This window comes from Carettochelys insculpta, chromosome 2, assembly GCF_033958435.1.
Source record: "Carettochelys insculpta isolate YL-2023 chromosome 2, ASM3395843v1, whole genome shotgun sequence".
Taxonomy (NCBI): Eukaryota; Metazoa; Chordata; order Testudines; family Carettochelyidae; genus Carettochelys; species Carettochelys insculpta.
Window position 1 is genome coordinate 24419088 of NC_134138.1, and position 19825 is coordinate 24438912.

The 19825-nt window shown below is 43.9% G+C and overlaps 1 protein-coding gene across 1 annotated transcript; it reads right to left on the reverse strand.

Annotated features, from left to right (window-relative positions):
* Positions 1-291: 291 nt before the first annotated feature.
* Positions 292-7442, reverse strand: TRIB1 (tribbles pseudokinase 1). Its single transcript, XM_074986668.1, has 3 exons — positions 6969-7442; positions 5192-5484; positions 292-2490 (listed from the first exon to the last, which is right to left on the reverse strand). The coding sequence occupies exons 1-3, from the start codon at positions 7290-7292 to the stop codon at positions 2022-2024; spliced, it is 1086 nt and encodes a 361-aa protein (XP_074842769.1). The 5' UTR covers positions 7293-7442; the 3' UTR covers positions 292-2021.
* Between the last annotated feature and the right edge of the window lie 12383 nt (positions 7443-19825).

A 19825-nucleotide genomic window follows, 5' to 3' on the forward strand; every position in this document is an offset into this window, starting at 1 on the left:
TCTGCAAAGGCCTTTGAAATCCTTGGAGAAAGGTGCTAGAAGCCATACTCTGCTGTCCTGATGCAGGTAATGCAACAGGAGTAAATGGGAATTTTACATGAGTGACAGTTACAGGATTTGGCATTAAATGGAAAGCATCTCCCATGTGACCAAGCAGCTGCACCACTGAAGGTTTTTTTAAAAAAAAAAAAAAAAAAAAAAAAAAAAAAAGTATCTTTGAGACCAATACACATTTCAGATTAATATAGTCTAAATAAGTAAACAGCAAGTCACCAAAAAACTGAGCGCACACATTTATGAAACCAGGTTTATTAAAATTTTTTTTCTTTTTTTACAAGTCAGACTTTATCTAGGTTTCCACATATATACATATTTACAGGTGGGACATAGTGTTTTTAGCTTTTGCGGCAGCTTTTCCACCAATATATACAGATTTACTTTTTAAAACTGTATCACAGATACAAATGTCAAGCAATCATGAGAGATTTAGTGCAACAGAGGTACTTCATGGTTCTCCAATGCTCATGATTCTGTCAAGTTAGTATTGCCAACAATAATTCACATTAAACTGCTCTTCAACACCTCAGTTATTAGGGGACACAAACAACAGCAACCCCCGTCCCTAGAACCAAACAGTAAAATATAGATGCGAAGTACATGAGGTATACATTGCATTCTCACAATGCAGGGTGGTACTGTAGCTTGCCAAGGGTTAGTCCTTAAAATAATCGCATCACTGTAGTGCCATTCTGTCAAGGTACAGCACAGTCATTTACCCGTTTAATAAACTTTAGGAACTGCTTGTGTGTTATTTTAGTGAACCACTTTAATACACATTGATATATCCCTACATCAACCAGGCATGGACATGAAACAAAGCAGAAATCTTAGGCTTTACTTATTTGTGACCCAGGAAATTAGTGATTATTTTGACTTATTAGCCACATGAATTTGAAATATTATGAATGGTCATGCAAAAAATTAAAACAAATGTAGCCAGAGGCTGATGAGACAACACCTGAATAGTCAAGTAAGGATGTATGGAGAGTTTAAGTTTCAAGACCAACCAAGATTTTGTACAGGATTTTAAACCTAAGAGAACCAAGCCCACAGGAAAGCAGAAGGGTTCACATACACTGTATAAGATATCCTCTCTCTTTTCTTAACAAGGTGCTCCAACCTATGATGTTTTATTTTGGTACAGGAATAGATGCTGAGACCCTCAGAATTTACCAGGGCATAGAATTAAATATTCTTTGTCACAGTTAGGCTTAAATAAATTAAAAATGCATTTTATGTTCAGGGATACGGTATTATATAAAATCCAGCTGCTAATTCAGGTATCTTCTCCTTTCAGGGTTACTGATCTAACCAGCCAAAAGCAATAAACACAATAGTATGTATGTAGTTTATGGATGCATCTTCCATAGCGTCATATATCTGCTAACAGCAGGAGCTTCCTGACAAGTTAAGATGTAGTTGGACATGATGGGTCAAGACCCCTCTCCCCTATTAAAGTGCACTTATAATCAGAAAATTACTCTGTAAAAAAACTGACAACAAAATCTGATTCTTATTAATTTCCATGTCAGATTTGATCTTCCCCCATTTAGTCTTTTCACCATCAAGGCTACACATTCCACTCAATACCTCTGGGGAAAACTAGGAGGCCTAGCTTCTTGCTATCTGTCTCTTACATCACCAGTAATAAGATTCTGCAATCAAACATCACCCAGCAATTGCATCGTTGTTGATGCATGAGGCAGAACAGATTCCAGCTGGCTCTTCCACAGCTGTATTGGCCTTGCAGCATTAATAGTAATAACTTACCAGCAGAGTAAGCAGATAAGAATCTGGATCCACTGAGTAAGTAGTTGCCTGCCTGGTTTATTTACTTGTTTTTTAAACAGTCACTTTTCTGATTATAGTGACACTTTACAAATGCACAACACTCTAATGTGGAAATATGAAACCCTAAAAAGATGCCATGTGAGCCGATGTAGGTTCTTGGAGATTTTAGACTAACAGAAGAATGAACTAATATCATCATTGTCTCCATGACACTCTGGAACAATTTGATCAGAAGTTCCTATATCCTGGTCTAAGTATCCAGGTTCCAAAACTGCTTCAAACCAAGGATGAAGCAAGATCTCTGGAGCAGTGAGTCTTTCAGAGGGCTCCCGTCTCAGCAGGCTGCGAATGAGGCATCTGGCTTTGGGAGAGACGTGATCAGGAACACAGAACTGTCCCCGGCGGATTTTAGAAAACAGAGTACTAGGGTCTGAGTCATGGAAGGGGTATCGCCCCACTAGGAGAGTGTACAACATAACTCCTAAACTCCAAACGTCAGCTGATTTTCCAGAGTAGGTCCCTGTCGTGTTTAAGATCTCAGGGCTGACATATGCTGGGCAGCCATGTTTGTCCGACAGAGCATCGTCTTCCCCCTTGATGATGTGAGTATCTTCTAGGCTCTCTAGTCTCAGCTGAGTCCTGAGGAAAAGAAAAAACGATGTATATGATACAAAACTGTTTTAATAATGAGCACAGAGATAATTTAATCACGCAAGGCTGTCTGCTGTTACAGCCCCAAGCACAATACTGCGACCAAGGAGGAAAAGCTTAGTTGCAAATATGTAGCAGAGAAAAATCAAGACTGCTAGGCTATACCCGATATGGGTGCAAAGGTACACCTGCAGTATCAATGTAACACAAGACTGCATATTGTGGAAAATCATGTTATCTATCTCCCATACTTTGTTCAAATTCCACTATTGAGCAATACCACTGAATGAATGCCATTCTGCACAGATTGTACTGTAACTACACTTGGTTGATTTACTACAGTGTTATGACTATTTCCAGTTTAACTATGAGACTGCACCACACAGCATCACACATTTTAAAATCTCTAAGTCCAGATCCCCTTTGCACATGCAATGGTGATTAACCTTCCTGCTCCTTTATATTCTTCCCCCCCACCCCCCAATGACATGCTGCAATAGCCACCTATTCTGCAGGTACAGGCTCATCCTAGTTCCTAACTGTGCAGGTTAAGTAAAAAGGTTTTATATTAGCTTGGGGGCGGGGGTCATTCCTTTGCTCTTAAATGGCTTTGTTCTGCCTTACAGCTTAATGGTGCGTAAACACATTAACTGCAGCATGTCCTCAATGTGACTTCCTACCATAATGTAAAATACCCATTGGATCTGTAAACGGAAAATATGACTCAGCCTATGCTGCTGGCCTACCATTGGCTGCCATAGCACTAAAACACTGCACCTGTGCTTCTTAGATTAAGAGAGTCTGCCTTATACTGCTTAACCCTCTTATTACCAAACCTGGCATATAGGACATTAGCCTGTGCAATGCATATTTCCAAATGAGAAAAACTGTGTGCAATCTAGCATTTCGTCAAGGGTAACATCTCATCATAGGTGGGAAAAGCTGCAACAGTTTCCTTTAAGGGAGTTACTTTTTGTAGGTTATTTCTATATTTTTCTACTTAAAAAAGGAAGTGTTCAAACAGCTATCTTGTTTTGTGCATTAAGTTAAAACAATTTTAACTTGGCTAATATATCTATTTTTAAAAATAAATGTTCTTGTTTTAAAGACTTTGGCTATTAGTGAAAGAATTTTAAAAGTGTTCTTCACGTTTAAATGTTGAGTCTACAGTTTTTATTAGAATAAAACTAGTTCCTTTCAATTTTGTTCAAAAGTTCATCTTTTAGATTGGAGGATTTTCATTGTGCCAGCCTGCAATACAAGGCAACACGCACTGCACAAAAATGTTTGCTTAAATAGTTGTTTTACTACCTGAATAATTTAAAAAAAAAAAAAAAAATCAGACAGTTCTATTGACCTAGATTTTGTAAATCTAGTTTTCACAAAGCTGATGCTTTGGGCTAAATTTCAATAGGCAATATCTCTGCACTGTATGTTCCACAAGTAGTTCATTTAACATTTGTGTTCTCAACATAAGATGTAAACCTCCTTCATGTTACATTTGCCCATTTTAACCCTTTCATTTCTTTCTTTGTGCATGTGGGTGAGGCTGTGACCATATACAAAGCACAGCAGATATGTGGCACTTAGTTCTTAAAGTATGGAGTCTGTCCTGGGTTGAGAAGCAGTAATAAGTGCTTCTACATTCACTGTAAGCATAACTGTGTAGAAGGGTACAGCTATACAGCAAAGTTATTTTGAAATAACCACCCTAGCATGTAAACAATGCAACTGCTATTTCAAAATAGCGGTTGACTTATTTTGAAATTGGTAAACCTCATTCTATGAGGAATAGTGCCCATTTCGAAACAGGTGCTGATCAAACATGGAATAGAGCCTATTTTGAAATAAGCCATAGTCCCTCCAATGGCTCTATTTCAAAATAGGCCCTGTGTGTGTAGATGCTGTATTTTGCAACAGCTAAGTACTCTTTTGAGCTGCATTTTTGCATGTACCAGAATTATTTCAAAATAAGCTATTTTGGAATCTCTCTTCTGGAATAGCTTATTTTCAAATAAAGCTGCTGTGGAGACATACCAAAAGAGACTCCAACTATACTAACATTGCTAAAAATGAGCTTTTACAGACCCATTCTGCAAAAGAAACTCCGAACTGAGAACCTCATCCTGCTATGAAATCTATGCTGGTAGTTCCTTGCACTGAGTTCAGGGTGGCTTTGCAAATGGCCAAGAGTCCACCTGCAAACATCCAATTACAGCAGAGCAGCTTTACACCTTTGTTTTTAAATCAAGGTTATTTTCCCTGTCTGTGCCTTTTTTCATTTCACTTTGAATCTGATGTTCAAACACATTGTATTTTGACATCTGGAGCTAGTAAATTCTCAAATTGTTATCTGTTTGTACACCAGTCTAATCTGAGCAGCTGCTGATCAGACAAGAACCTATGCCAGGTAAATACATAAATCAAGCCCCCAGGAAAAATTAATGTTAGGGACACGTATACACAGACACACACAAAACAAGTTGTACACAGGACAACTTGCAGCGGACAGTTAGTTTAGAACCTTATTTCACTTCTCTACTCTGCTTCTCCCCCACCCCTCCCAAAGAAACTACTATTCCCCCTTGTCTGCTCTAAAGAACCTTGATTAACTTGACTAAACTTCTCCTCTAGAAGGGCTATTCCTTCCCACCTCCTGCAGAAAGTCCATTCATTGAACAGAGCTTACCTTTCTTCAGTAGAAAAGACAAATTTCCTGAGCTTCAGGTCACCCAGCACAATGGCTGATTGATGGCAGTGAGCTACAGCTGAGACAATCTGCTTGAACAGCTTGGCAGCCTCATCTTCTCGCAGCCTTTTGCAGCTCCTCACATAGGAGTGCATGTCCCCATAATCCTTCTCAAGGAAGACGTAGACTTTAGTGTCCCCCAGAATCACTTCCACTACCCCAGTGATATTTTTATGAGATGGCAGCTGAACATAAGGTCGAATTTTGTCCTGGTAGTGTTTGAGAGGGAACACCTATAAATAGAAAATTAAAAAAAAAATTGAATTTCCATTACCAGGAGTGCTAAAGGTGGTTTGCCATACAACAGATTTTCAGGGACAATACTGGAACTACCAGATGGAGGCCAGCACTCAGTGTCAATTATGTTAAACGGTATTCAGATACTGTTAACAGGATGGAAAAGTCTCACAGAGAGGCAGCCGTGTTAGTCTGTATCTTCACAGAACGAAAAAAAAAAAAAAAGCAGTGCTGTAGCACTTTAAAGACTAACAAAATAAAATATTAGGTGATGAGCTTTTGTGGGGCAGACCCACTTCTCCAGATCAGGAAATAGTCTGGAACTAAATTATTTTGATAGATTTTACAGTGCTACAGGTCTGCTCTTGTTTTGTGGATGGAGAAGAAACATTTAAGAACTCCTGATGATTTTTGCTTTTCATTTACTCCAAGGTTTCAGAGAAGGGGGACTGTGGTTACCCTAAGCCCCAGAATGCAAGCTGCAATAGGCAAAAGGATTAAACCCACAGATGTTTAATTCAGGGAATGGCTGGCAGGCAGGCGGATGTTTTGTAAGTATCTGACAGTGTTCTCTTGGTGAGCTGTTAAGCTTTGCTAGAGTTACTCACATCCGAGGCCTGACTGGAATCAGTGACACACATGGAATGTCATCATTTCTATTAATTTGCTATCTCCATGGAGAAACTTGGAGACACAACTTACAATTCCGACTTCACTTCCTTCATTACCCAATATTACAGTCATTAAATCTCTCCCCGCCTTTTCTTCTCAGTCCCAAACATGCCTTTAGGCCCGTCTGCCAAGAAAGGGCTTAGGGAAACAGGCCTGATCTCCTCGGAGCCCGGCAGCAGGTGGCAGCAGTTAGCTCAGCGGTAGCAGCTACCCCTTTCAGAAACAGGGACGAGAGACAAGCAGAGTGTGCTCTTTACAAGCACCGCTGACATCTCGGGGAAAACTCTACCAGCCGGGCTCGTCAGGCACAAAGCTGCTGTGTGTCACTGGCAGCAAGGGCCAGAGGGAGGGAGCAGCTGCTGTTGTCTGAACCGAGAGCATTAGCTCGAAAGCCTGTTTCCCGCAGCTGCACCTGACCGTTGTATCCCTCCCTTCCCAGCTAACCAGAGCCCCAGCCCCCGGGAACCCGATGAGCTGCGAGCGGGGAGGCCGGCAGCCCGCACGGGGGCAGCTGGGCAGTGGGGGCAGCGCTCCGCACACAGCAGCTCTAACTTTTCTCACCGGCAGAGCCCGAGGCCCCGGGCAGCAGATCGGCTCCCTGCCCCGCACCTTAGCACAGCTGAGCCCTGGAAGGGGAGCACGCCCCCCCCCCCGGCTGCCCGAGCGGCCGGCGCAGGGACAGCCCGTGCCCTGGGGCCGCCGAGAGCCCACGAGCCGGCGTGCAAGCCCTGGCTGCGACGGGCGCCCCTTCCGGGCGGTGCGCCCCGGTACCCAGCGCCGGCGGCGGGCGGGGAGGACGGGCGCTTACCTTGCAGCGCAGCTCCTGGCCCGTGTGGATGTTGAGCGCGCGGGACACACGCTCCCTGTCGGCCAGCGGCAGCAGCAGGTAGCCGGCGATGAGGCTGGGCCCGGGGGCGCTGCCGCTGCCCGGCGAGGCGGGGGCGCAGGGCGAGCCCGGCGCGCTCAGACACTCCGGCGGGCTGCTGGGGCACTCGGCGAGGCGAGGGCACTTGGCCGCAGGCGCTTCCTCGGCGGAGCCGTCGGGGAGGAGCAGGCGCTTGGAGGGGGCGCTCCGGCAGCGGGCGGCCGGCAGCAGCAGCGCCGGGCTGCGGGGCGGCGCCTGGCGGCTCATGGAGGCGGCGAGCGGGCAGCTAGCGGCGGGTCCCCCAGCGCCGAGCGGGACAGGTCGCTCCCCTCGCCTCCTGCTCGGCGTGTGCGAGTGAGCACCAGCGGCCGGCCCGGCTGTGCCCGCCTGGCGTGACTCACGCGTAGGCTCCCCGTCCGCGGGGGCCGGGCTGGGCTGGGCCGGGCCGGGCCGGGCCGGGCCGTCCCCCTGCCCGCGCGCCGCTGCCAGGCGCCCGCCGCTGGGGCGCTGCCAAGTGCCCCTGACGCGAGGGGAAGTGGGCGGGGCCGAGGGCGCGAGGCGCGCGCTCATTGGCGCGCCCGCCTCATTGAGGAGATAGGATGGGAGCGGGGCGGCGGCGGCGGTTCCCCTGCGTCATACTCCGGCGCGGGAGGGGGAGGAGTGGTTTGTGCCACTCCACAGCCCCGTGTGTGGGGGGGGCAGAGCAGTGCATGCACCTGTGTTGTGTTACACTCCTCCTGTGTACGCGGGGGTAGGGTAATCCACGAACCTGTGTTGTGTAATATGCCTGCTAGGTGTGTGTGGAGGGGCAATGCATAGACCTCTGTTGTGTCATACGTCTGCTCCTTGTGCAGTACATGAGGGGTGGGGAAGTACAAGCTGCTGCTTTGTACCATACTTAAGCGCGGCAGTGTGTGCGGGCGGGGGGGAAGTGCATGCACCTGTGTTGTGTTATACTCCTGCTGGGTATGCGGTGTGTGAGGGGGAGTGGTGCAGGCAGCTTCTTTGTGCCCTACTTCAGCACACCAGTGTATGTGGTGGGGAGGTAGTGGGGTGCATGCATACCTAGCTGGGATGTGGTGTGTGTACAGGGGTGCATACAGCTTGGTGCCACCTTGCAGAAGTGCACGTAGTTTATGTCACACTCCAGCAGTGAATGCAGTTCTGTGTCAGATGCCAGCAGTGCATGCAGCTGGGGATGGGCAGAGGGGCTGTAATGTGGCACACTTCAGTAATACGTGTAATTGTTCAAACAGGGCCGTGTCTACACTTGCCCCCTTCTTCAAAGGGGGCATGGTAATCAGGCTGATGGGAGATTACTAATGAAGTGCTGCAATGAATATGCAGCATTTCATTAAGCTAATTCTCCCCTGCAGCAACTTCGAAGTGTCAGATTTCAAAGTGCTGGCATATGCGAAGCCTCCAGCACTTCAAAGTGCCCACACTACTTCAAAGTGTCTTTACTCCTCAAGGTTTTGGGGAGTAAAGGCACTTTGAAGTAGTGCAGGCACTTCAAAGTGCCCTTGGCTACATAGCATGCCAGCACTTCAAAGTTGCCATGGGGGAGAATTAACCTAATGAAGTGCTGCATATTCATCACAGCACATCATTAGCATTCTCTGACCAGGCTGATTACCATATCCCCTTCAAAGAAGGGGGCAAGTGTAGACATCAGAGATTCTTCCTCCCAAAACTCTGGAGAAGCAGAGTTTGCTGGTGTCATTAATACCAGTTTAATAGTGCACAGAGAGATCGAGTGACTTGCCCAAATACATTGAGCCGAGCTGGAGGCAGCAGAACTGTGAAGTGTATCCACATCTCCCAAATCATCAGAGACTGCCCTCAGCACAAGACCATCCCTTTTTACACCTTTGAATTACCACTTGCCGTACACCTTCCCCTGCACAAAATAAGGTGACCCGTGTAAAGCTCCAGCGCTACACACAGCTGCATTGCTTAGGATTCTGCCCTGTTACCTAGCAACACAGCTTTGCATGCAGTTCAGATATAATCTACCAGTACGGCATGCAGTTTGTCCTTGTTCTCCTTTCACATTCCTACCAGGTGTGCAGCAAGACATTTAAAGTAGGTGACATCACCTATGGCTATGCATTAAATTAGGGTTTACAGTATTGTTTCCTCACATCACTGTGGCACTCCATACTGCACCAATACAAGATCTACAGTTTGTTTCAAAGACTCTCAGCACTCCCACAATGAAAATTGTTCCAGCACTTCTGTCCACACAGTGAATGTGTAGATGCAAGACTAAACAATTGTATCCCTTACCACCTGAATACGAGTCCAAGTGTGATAGAAGCACAAATAGAGGGATATGGAGAACACTTGTTTTTAAAAGAAGTTGTCCCTAAAAGCAGCTCTAGCATTTTTTTTTCTACCTGCAGGTTATGCAGCAGGGAAACTTCCAGAAATTTCAACTACTTATGCAGTGTCTTGCTGCCGTAGGGAGCCTCAGTCATTTTGTTCTGATGTATCCTAATTTCAGCAGACATGATTCTCCCTTGGCTGGTAATGCTGGACTTAGTGAGCTGGGACTGAGACCTTGGTGCTACTGAGTCCGGGCATATCTACACAGCAAAGTTATTTCAGAAATAGCTGCTATTTTGAAATAACTACGCAAGTGTCTACACAACACAACCACTATTTCAAAGAAATAACATGCTTTCTTTCAAAGTTGGGAAACCTCATTGTACGAGGAATAGCACCTATTTTGAAACCTAACCCTATTCCCTGTCTACACGGCCCTGATTTCAAAATAAGCCATAGTGAGGCCAATGGCTCTCTTTCAAAATAGGTTCTATTGTGTGTAAACACTATTTTGAAATAGTTGAGCACTATTTTGAAATGCATTTTGGCTACATCTACACTACCCCTCCCTTTTGGAAAGGATGTAAATGCCGCGGATCAGAAATGGTAATGAGGTGCAGACATGAATATTCAGCACCTGACTTTCATACTGGCAGCCACTCCGGGGTATTGAAAGTGCTGCTTTCTAACTGAAAACTAGCCATGGAGATGGGATTCCTTTGAAAGGAAATCCTGATTTCGAAAGCTCCCTTCTTCCCCCAAAAAAGAGGCAGCTGGAGCTGGCAGCTGTGCTGCTTCTCCCAGCTGGGGGAAGCTGGGGAGCAGCAGAGCTCTGCAGTGGCTCCAGCTGCCTGCTCCCCCAGCCAGGAGAATTCCAGGGATCTCCCCAAACCTTTCCCCCCCCCAGTTTACATAAAATTTGCTTTAAGCAGAGGTTGCCCAGGACGCAATCTCCGTGTAAATGAAGGCATTACTGTATTCAGGAATAAGGCTGCTGTGTAGACATTGCCTCCTTGTCCTGACCTTGAGGTCTGTTCTCCATGAGGCAGAACAGGTGCTGAGTGAGTTTGTCTGCTGCAGACGTTACAAGATGACAGGTGGAACACAACTTGATGCTGGTGGATTTAGTGTGTGCTATCTTGAAGCACAGTGAAAGATGGGATCCTGTCACAAAGCGGGTTAGGCTAAAAAGAACCTAAAGAACAAAAAAGTCTAGAGGGCCACCCAGGAGCAAAGCATCCCCCACAAAGTCCAACTCTCCTGAAACTGCTCTAACAAAATATAGAGATTTCCCTAACAATGGACACAGCTGAGTTCCTGCTCAGAGTGGATGCACAAGAGACAGACACACACAAACATTCCCCTCTGCAATAGACACAAATAGCCCCAGGATGAGCTTCACCAAGAGCAGAGACCCAGGCAGGCAGCGCCGAGAGATCCGATACTTTTCCCTTCTGCAGCCCAGGCCTCTCCAAGTTATCCCTGTTTTCCCATTAATTTCTTTTTCAGCCCATTCAGTATGTTGGAGACAGGGATTTTTATTCTTGTGCATATGATGACCCAGCGGTGAACCACTGACATTTAGTGCACAGGTAAATAGTGTTAAAAAACAGTGTTAAAAAACAGTGAGACAAACCAACCCCTAAACCAGCCAGTGTGAATCTGTGATCACAGCTACACATACTGTACCTCTATATTCATTGTATGCCACCCACCCTTGTTACTCACTGTTTACAAATATTCATTTGAAGTTATTGTAGACTGGATGTTTCACAAGTTTACCAGTACTTACATATGACCAAAAATATTTACTATTTGTCAGGCTTCTGTTTAAAAAAGTTTCAATGATCCAGTCAGGTAGAAGAAATAATATCTTGTGACCTAGGTGACTGATCATATCCAGTGAATTGCCAAGTCAATCTGAACAGCTTACAACCCACCCCCCCCCACCCGGAGGCTGAAAATGATGGCTCCAAATTAATAACAAACTGATGAACAGAAATCAGGAGAAGCATTTGCAAGGAAAAGGATTGTTTGCAAATGGGAAAAAAAAAAAGAGCAACACAGCCAACAAATGTTCCTCACGGATAATTTAGCCAGCTCTAGTTTTGACAGAATTCTTCAGGAGAAAGAACAACCAAAATGTGCTATTTGCACACATACAGATTCTCTTTACTACAGCATTGAGACTTGGATAGCAACACAATAGGCCTCTCACTACTAAACTGTATGTTCAATCAGCTTAACTGTCAAGATTCTAGTCTGCTCATTCATTGTAACAAAATGATTCTAATAAACTAAATAAGATCCTTTCTATCAGGGAAAACTACAATTCATTGAATGCAGGTATTAGTTATGATACTTAATAGATAACCACTCTGCAGCATCAAATATGCCTTCTGCTACTTTCGGTGTATTTAAGGAAACACATGAAATTCTCGTGTTGATGACTCATAGCATAGCTGGCCCATTAATGTGTTTGAACATGAGAAGCACATACCCGAGAGGGATTTCCCAGGGGCTGCATTTTCTGTTTTCAGAAATATGGTTCTGTTAAAGAGGTGCAGATTGTTTCTGAACCAGGTCTCCTCATGTCTCAAAACATGATATTTTATGTTCTCTCTCTTGAAGTTTTCTAAGCAAAAATCTGACCTTTGTCTTTTCTAATTCTGGGAACTTTGCAAATTTCATGTGGCTTGTGACTTTGCATAAGCAAATAGGAGGTTTATTTTCTACATCTGAAATAGTGCTGGTTTAGGATACTTTTTTGGGCAGTGTTGCAATATGTGTGGACACTGCAAAAGACTAAGAGTTTTTTTTTCTATATATACACACAAGCTATTTATTTTATTTACTACTCAGACACTGAAAGAAATGGCTGTGTCACCTGCAAAAAGTGGATTAAAGCTTTTTAATCAAAACCTCCATTATATAGCCACATGTACAAGATGCACACATGCTGTGGCAGAACCCCCACTGTACCCTCTGGGTCCCACACTTCCTGGGGGCTTTTCTCACATGCCTCAGAGGCTCACAACTTCCCTTTCACTGCCTCAGGTCTTTCCAGAGCCACTCTCATCATAGACAAGTCACTAGTATGGGGCAAGATCTCAAGTGCCCCTGGTGCCCCATCCTTCCGCTGGGGCTGCTCTCCTGGGGAAAGGGGTGGGGAGCCCAGTTCTCCTGGTCCATTCTTCTTCTCCCTGCTCCTTTACTGAGGGGGCCTTTTTAAAGGAGAGCTTGTCAGCCTGAACTGGCCACAGATGTCTAATTAGCCTACTGCTGCAGGCCCACTCTTAATAAGAACAGCCCTACTGGGTCAGACCAAATGTCCATCCAGCCCAGTATCCTGTCTAAATGACAGTGGCCAATGCCAAGTGCCCCAGATGGAGTGGACTGAACAGGTAACAATCAAGCGATCTCTTGTCTGCCATCTGTCTCCAGCTTCTGACAAATGGAGGCTAAGGACACCATTCCTACCCACCCTGGCTAGCAGCCATTAATGGACCTAACCTCCACGAATTTATCTAGCTCTTTTTTTAATGAGCCCAAAGGGCTTTTTTATGCAGGGAACAGAAGCCCACTCACCCAGATTCCTATATATCTGCCTTCCACAAGGCTCCTACAGCCCACTGCCTTCAGTCTGCCACAATCGCTTCAGTCCCCAGCCTGCAAAGGGAACCACCCAGGTACCCCCTTTTATTCTTGCACAGAGAAACACTATGCTCAATGCCCCTTTTAAGGAGAAGTATCTCACTGAGCAATCATGCGACCTCATTATTAGATCTCATCTCCTGCCTGCATCCTACCCTCTGTAGCTTCTTGCAACCCACACTTACTGCATGAGGTCTGAAGTTAGGCTGGAGTCCTGCAGACAGCTCTGTGTGGTAAGCATCTGCACCCACCCAGATGAGAGGTTTAGGTCCTGACCATATGGATGTGCTTGCCTCCCTACGTGGTGATTATTATCATTGTTGATTTGTGTTCAGCAATGCCAAGAGACCCCATTGTGCTGGTCACTATGCAAACACACAAGAGACAATTCCTGTTCCAAAGAGTTTACAGTCACCTTGGATAGTCCTTTAGAATATGTGTTAGCTACTTAGGATGAAAAGTTGGTTCCAGCTTGCGTTTAGCTGTGATGCTGAGGGTGCCTTTCCTGGTGTGAAGGAGAGCTCAGCATTAGTTCAAAAACTTGTCACACCAATAGAAGCTGGTCCATTGAAAGATCTTATCACACCCTCTTTGGGTCTGTACAGCCTAGACAGACAGACAAAGGACGTGAGGGGGAAAGCTGAAGCACAGAAGGGAAATGACAGAACTGCAGAGAACCCAACCCCCCCACTGCCCAGTCTAGCACTTCATCTACTACATCATGCCGCGTCCCCAAGTTGTCAATGAGATTACTCTCACTGAGTAAATATTAATGCACATGGAAGGGTCTTTTCAGACTCAGCGCCTTCCATCTGTAAAGTGTTCACTACAGGGAACGCCTATTTCCCTGCTTCTGTGACGCACCTTTCATAGTTTTGTACAATGTATAATGTTATGAATAAGTGGCACAGTAGCAGTAAAAGGACAGGCATTAATAAACCCATTTTTAAAAGAATCAGCAGCATCAGTAAGACTTGTTTGGTGCTGTAGCATTCTGAGAAAAGATCTGTATTTTCACCCATACTATTTCTGCCTCATGCTGCACTGTAAACTGGAAATAATTCCTGCATACTTGTGCTGTTTTGACTAATTCAAAACATGCCTGAAAATGTATGCAAATCCTCATTCTTTACTGCTCCTGCACAGCAACATGTTTTTCTGCTCTAGCAGGCATGTGTCCAGCATGAGACAGTTTGCCCTGCTTAGCAATGGACTTGAATGGTAATGTGTGTGCCTGCCAGCTGGGGGTTGGGGCTGGGGCCTAACCCTAAGAGGATTTCACATAAAAGGTATATGAAGAACTACACAAAACATTTGAGCATTACACATTTGCAGAATGTGGAGCCAAGGGGCTTTACTTAATGCAGCCTTTCCTTTAGTTTTTGTGACTGATTTTAAACATTGTGTGATGTGTTTTTAAATCATGTTCCATTGCTTTAAAAACCAGAAGACAGTAACAAGAGTTCTACTTCTTCTCCCAACATTCTGTTTGGTCAGCTCAGCTGCAAGAATATTACAGCAAGTCACTTTGTACCCGCTTAGTAAACACCAAGGGTGAAATTCATTCTTGCTCAGAGGGCCAGCACTCTGCTTAGATGGCACTTAAGTTCCACTTAAGAGCTATTTGAGGACTCAGGACTATTAATCCCTGTGTCATGGGTACTTTGTGCAGGCTAATGCAGCAACAAAGTAGCTGCAAGGCCAATTTGGCATGGGAGATTCTACAGAAAACCTGGCACGGGGGCACTGCAGGATGGATTAGGCATAGACAGGCAAGCGATTGCGCTCGGGATCGGTGCCCTCTGCACCACTTAAATGTCATATGGGCATAAATGAAGTGTAGTTGGTGAAGCTGATCAAGTCTACCAAATTGGCCCCTGGCAATATCCAGTAGGCCAAGGGTCCATCAGGCCTGCATGCTTGCATAGGGATGAAATTCAATCCAAATGCATCTATGAATGATCCCAAGAGATTTATTTAATGCTGTGAGCATCAAGATGGGTAATGATGTAAATAGGGCTTCTCAAAGTTGTTTCTTTTTTTTAAATACCCCTTTAAAAAAAAAAGTACCCGCGGACTTCTCTCACATACCCCTAAGGGTACACGTACCACCAGTTGAGAAACATGGTCTTAAGGTAATCTGAGGTCTTGAAACAAGTGCCATTCAGCCTTTCCAGATTACTGTGCCCTTTTCATGAGTCAGATTTGTTTTGCATACCACCAAGTTACACCTCACTTAAAAATGACTTACTTACAAAAATATGACAGGAGACTACTACCGAAAACTTGCTGACTTTCTACCATCTTATTATCAGATCAATGAATTAGAATAGAAATATTGTACTTACATTTCAATGTAAGGCATATGAAGCTGTGGAAACAAGTCATTGTCTGAATGAACTTTTAGATTGTACTGACTTTACTAGTGGGTATTTTTATGTAGCCAGTTGTAAAACTAGGCAAATATCTAGGTGAGTTGATGCACCCCTGGAAGCCCTCCGTGTATCCCCCCAAGGGTACTTGTATCCCTGGTTGAGAAACAATGCTGTAAAACATGTGTCAGAGCAAAAGCAAATTTACGAAGTGAGTGCACTCATGGCAGGAAGAATTGCTGAATTTGTGGGTGGTTTTACTGTGCAGGTGCACACTCAGCTTTGTGTACCCAGCCAGGGGCCATGTATGGCCTTTGTAAAACGCACATAATTTTATCACTTATTTGGGAATTGTCGACAAAAACCACAGAGAGTCCACATTCCCCAGGCGTTCTGTTGACAGTAAATCAACAGAACACAGCACTTTTGTCAACAGTCTTATCCTGCTCCCCACGGGGTACAACATCTCTGTTGACAGAGATCTGTCTATACAAAGCTGGTCTGGACATTCCGGGTGGCCCTCTGTCAACAGACAGAGCTGCCAGGACACTGGGCAGCCCTGTCTGCTGTGCTCATGGTTGGCCGTTTTGTCAAGAGAGTGTCTGGGCAGCCCGGCCATTCTCTGTCAATAAAGCAGATCGCTTTTGTGATGTTTGGCTGTGATCTGTCAACAGAAGTTTTGTTGGAAGCTCAGGACACGGGTGACAGGCCCAACCCTTTTCCTCCCATGAACATACTAACGTGTATTTTTAACTGAAATAGATATTCTTTGCTTTTCTTGTTGGTCTCTTCTGGCTACGTGTACTAAGGCTGCTAGATTCACTCTGTTAAAAAGCAGGGAGAGAGGTCTCTGGTGGGCACTGCTCTGTCTAGAATTTCTTATCTTGATTTGCTGTTTTGTTTATTTACAGCAACTTCTGTGGACACTTCTGTGCAGCACTTACTCTATGGGTAGGTCTACACGGCAAAGTTATTTTGAAATAATTATCCTAGGCCACTTCTACATATGCCCCTTCCAGTAGTAATGAGCAGCCTGGAAGATGCTAATGAAGCACAGATGTAAATGTCCTGCACCTCATTGGCATATAGCCATGTGATTCAGAGTCTGGACGAAGTCCTTCCGGACTCCAAAATAGCCATGGAGGTGCCTGGCCCACGGGGATCCCCTGGAAGGAAACCCTCCTTTCAAAGCCCCCTCTTCCTCAATTTTAATTAGGTATGGGAAATTTACATCTGCGCCTCATCAGTATCTTCCAGGCTGTGTCTACGCACTTAGTGTCTACGCAACTCAACTGCTATTTCAAAATAGTCTCAAAATAGCAGTTGGCTTATTTTGAAATTGGTAAACCTAATTCTATGAGGAATAGCAGCTATTTCAAAATAGCTATTTTGAAATAGATGCTGTTAAGATAGGGAAGAGAGCCTATTTCGAAATAAGCTGTAACACGTCCAATGGCTCTGTTTTGAAATAGGCTCTATGTATGTAGATACTGTATTTTGAAACAGCGAGGTGCTATTTAAAAATGCATTTGTGTGTGCAGCATCATCATTTTGAAATAAGCTCTTCTGGAAGAGCTTATTTTGAAATAAGGCCTTTTACCCACATTAATACAAATCCCTGTTCGTAATTTATAAAGGGTGGGAGGGGTCACCCTCAGAATCTTACACTAAGGAAGGGATCATTGGCATAAAATATTAGAGAACTATTGAGTTATAGCCTGTCTGGAAGTGTTGTTAATGATGGCATTGGCAAAAACTATAATCACTCCCCCTTGGGAAGCTGATTGTTACCAAATCACAATGATACAGAGTCTCATGAACAGCATCTTCTGACTTTGCTCCTTTCTGTTCTAGAGAGCATGAAAGCTTCTTCTGTTATTTGAGGTCTCTTTGAAATTCTCACATTGGAGGTTCAGATTTTTAACCTCACATCATAATTTTGCTCCAGACGTTGATTGCATAAGTTAGAACAACTAGAGAGTGTCTTTCAGTTTCCCTTCTGGTCAAGATGATACAATTTATCCTGAGTTTACAAATGGTTTCTTTGATAAACTCCTTATGCTATTCAGGTCACACGCATGCTTTCAACCTCTGTTTCATGGATGGGAATAAAATCAACACCATCTCTTTGAAGAAACTGCATCTTTAGGCCCTGATCCTAAGGCACATGTTAAAGTTTGCACGCTATGAATGAAATCCTGGCTCCACTGAAATCAGGGGCAAAATTCCCATGAATTTCAATGTGGTTAGCATTTCATCTCATGCACTGTAGTATCATTTAAGTAACTGAGGTACTCCATCAAAAGTTAGGCAGACAGTAAAAGTTAAACACACGCATTGTGTTTTGGCTGCTTAATGATCAATCACTTTTCTACCTTTTATATTTACGGATTAGCAACTCAGAGTCAGGTAGCAGACTTTCCTATCTAGGCACATGATTTTCCTCTGATACTTAATTTGGCAATACTGTAAACTCTTGTGTATCTGGCAGCCTTGGAACTGGGAGGTTGCCAGATATTCAATATTCTGGATAATAGAGAGGTATGCCTAGCAATGCATAACACTAAAGAAAAACAAGATTAGGTATTAAGAAACAAACAAAAATATATGTAGAGTACTTCATTTACCACCAAAAGTGTTATCATATACTGTAAACTTATGCCATATTTTCTGTATTTATTTGTATTTACTTTCACCATACTGTACTTATGGAAAATGTAACTAAAATTTGCTTATGGTTAAAAGGCTGATTATTTGAATGTTCTCAATGATAGAATGCTGGGTAAGACAGCGTTTACTGTATTTATGCTAGTGACTATACCAATAAAAGGCTTCCACCCACAAATAGTATCACATGGTTAAAACATAACTCATTATTCAGGCAAGCATTTACTATCTTACTTGCAATCACAGAATTTATGTTAATATTGATATGTAATTCCTTTGAAAAGTAAATCTTCATTTGCAATGGGGTGCTTTCTATTTAAAGCTACTGACTGTTAGGAGAAGAAAGTAGGAAGGTAGGTACAATTACATGGCACTTTTCATTCAGGATCTCAGCACTAAGTTACTTCCCTCTCTAAATTATTTCATTTTACCTATTACTGAAATGCAGCTAGCTGGTACAGAACATTGCAACATACAATCTGGGATTAGTAAGCATAGATGCATAATCCAGAAGGTGATGAAAATCTAGTTACAGCTTGATCTGAATTTAGATGGGAGTCAGTACATTCTCAGGGTAGGGCTATGGCCATGGTACCAAGGTTTAACCCTATACTCTTGAACAAAGTGTCATGGAATAGTGGTGACCATAGGTAGTCAGAACCTCAGTTTGACATCTCATCAGGAATGAGCAACTCCAACTGGTAACTGAGCACATAAAGGTATTGTTTGGGTATCCTTTATGAAAGAGTGCCATCTTCTAAGTCATCAGCACCACTATTTCCAGCGATTTGGGAATGTTAGATATTCCCTAACTTTGAAATTGAGAACTTTTTAAATGGCACCCACTCTAGGGCACTACTGAAAGTTGTAGGGTAGACAGCTGTCAGGATTCTTTTGACCGGCTATACCTTTAGTCATTTATGGCCACACCCGAAGAGACTCGTAAATTTTAGTGGGAATGAGTGTCCCTCTCAATATCTCTTAAGAAAAGCCCATTGATCTGTATGCCTCCTGCTTGGACCAGGATTAAGTGGGTGTGGCTTTTCTTTCATTCTTAGGGCATCACTTTACAGAAAAAGGCTAAATCTGGATTCACTTTCCTATAATCTTGTTGCAAAATTACTGAACATCAAAGAGTGAGATAAAATAGATTGTGATCCCTTATTGCATGCATGCTTAGGTATGATAGCTTGTATTCCAAACACATGATGATTTGAAATTTTAACTATGCTGAAAAGCCCACTTCCATGTCTTTGTCATTTCTCTATTCATTGGCAATACTTCATTTCTGTGCTTAAATCCCTTGAGGTTTTCTTCTTCTTCTTCTTCTTCCATTTTTATGGAACCACTTGAACAGGGAGGTTGTCTCTTCTCCACATTTGCATTTGTACAGCCCAAACCAATGCTCAAGATGGCTTTTTGAAAAATTAACTATAACCAACCAAGCATGATTTCTGAAAAAAGAATGATAAACACTCATTACCATGAATAAATGACATGGGGTTTCTTGTGAACTCCTGGGCCTCAATTTCAGGCCATGCTCTGTCCATTGTGTTGCTTCATCAGTACTGAACAACCATAAGCCTATTGTGCTCGTCTCTTGGAGAATATTCCTTATGTGGCAGGATTCTGTGAGAGCACAGAAGCAGCTGCATGGGCTCCTACACCAGCTCTCTTGTCTCTCCACCTGGGGCTTTCCTTTCCTCGCATAGTTGTAATGGGTTCTTAGAACTCCTGGCAGATGTTTTATGTTAGAACCCCAGTATTGGGGCACCAGCC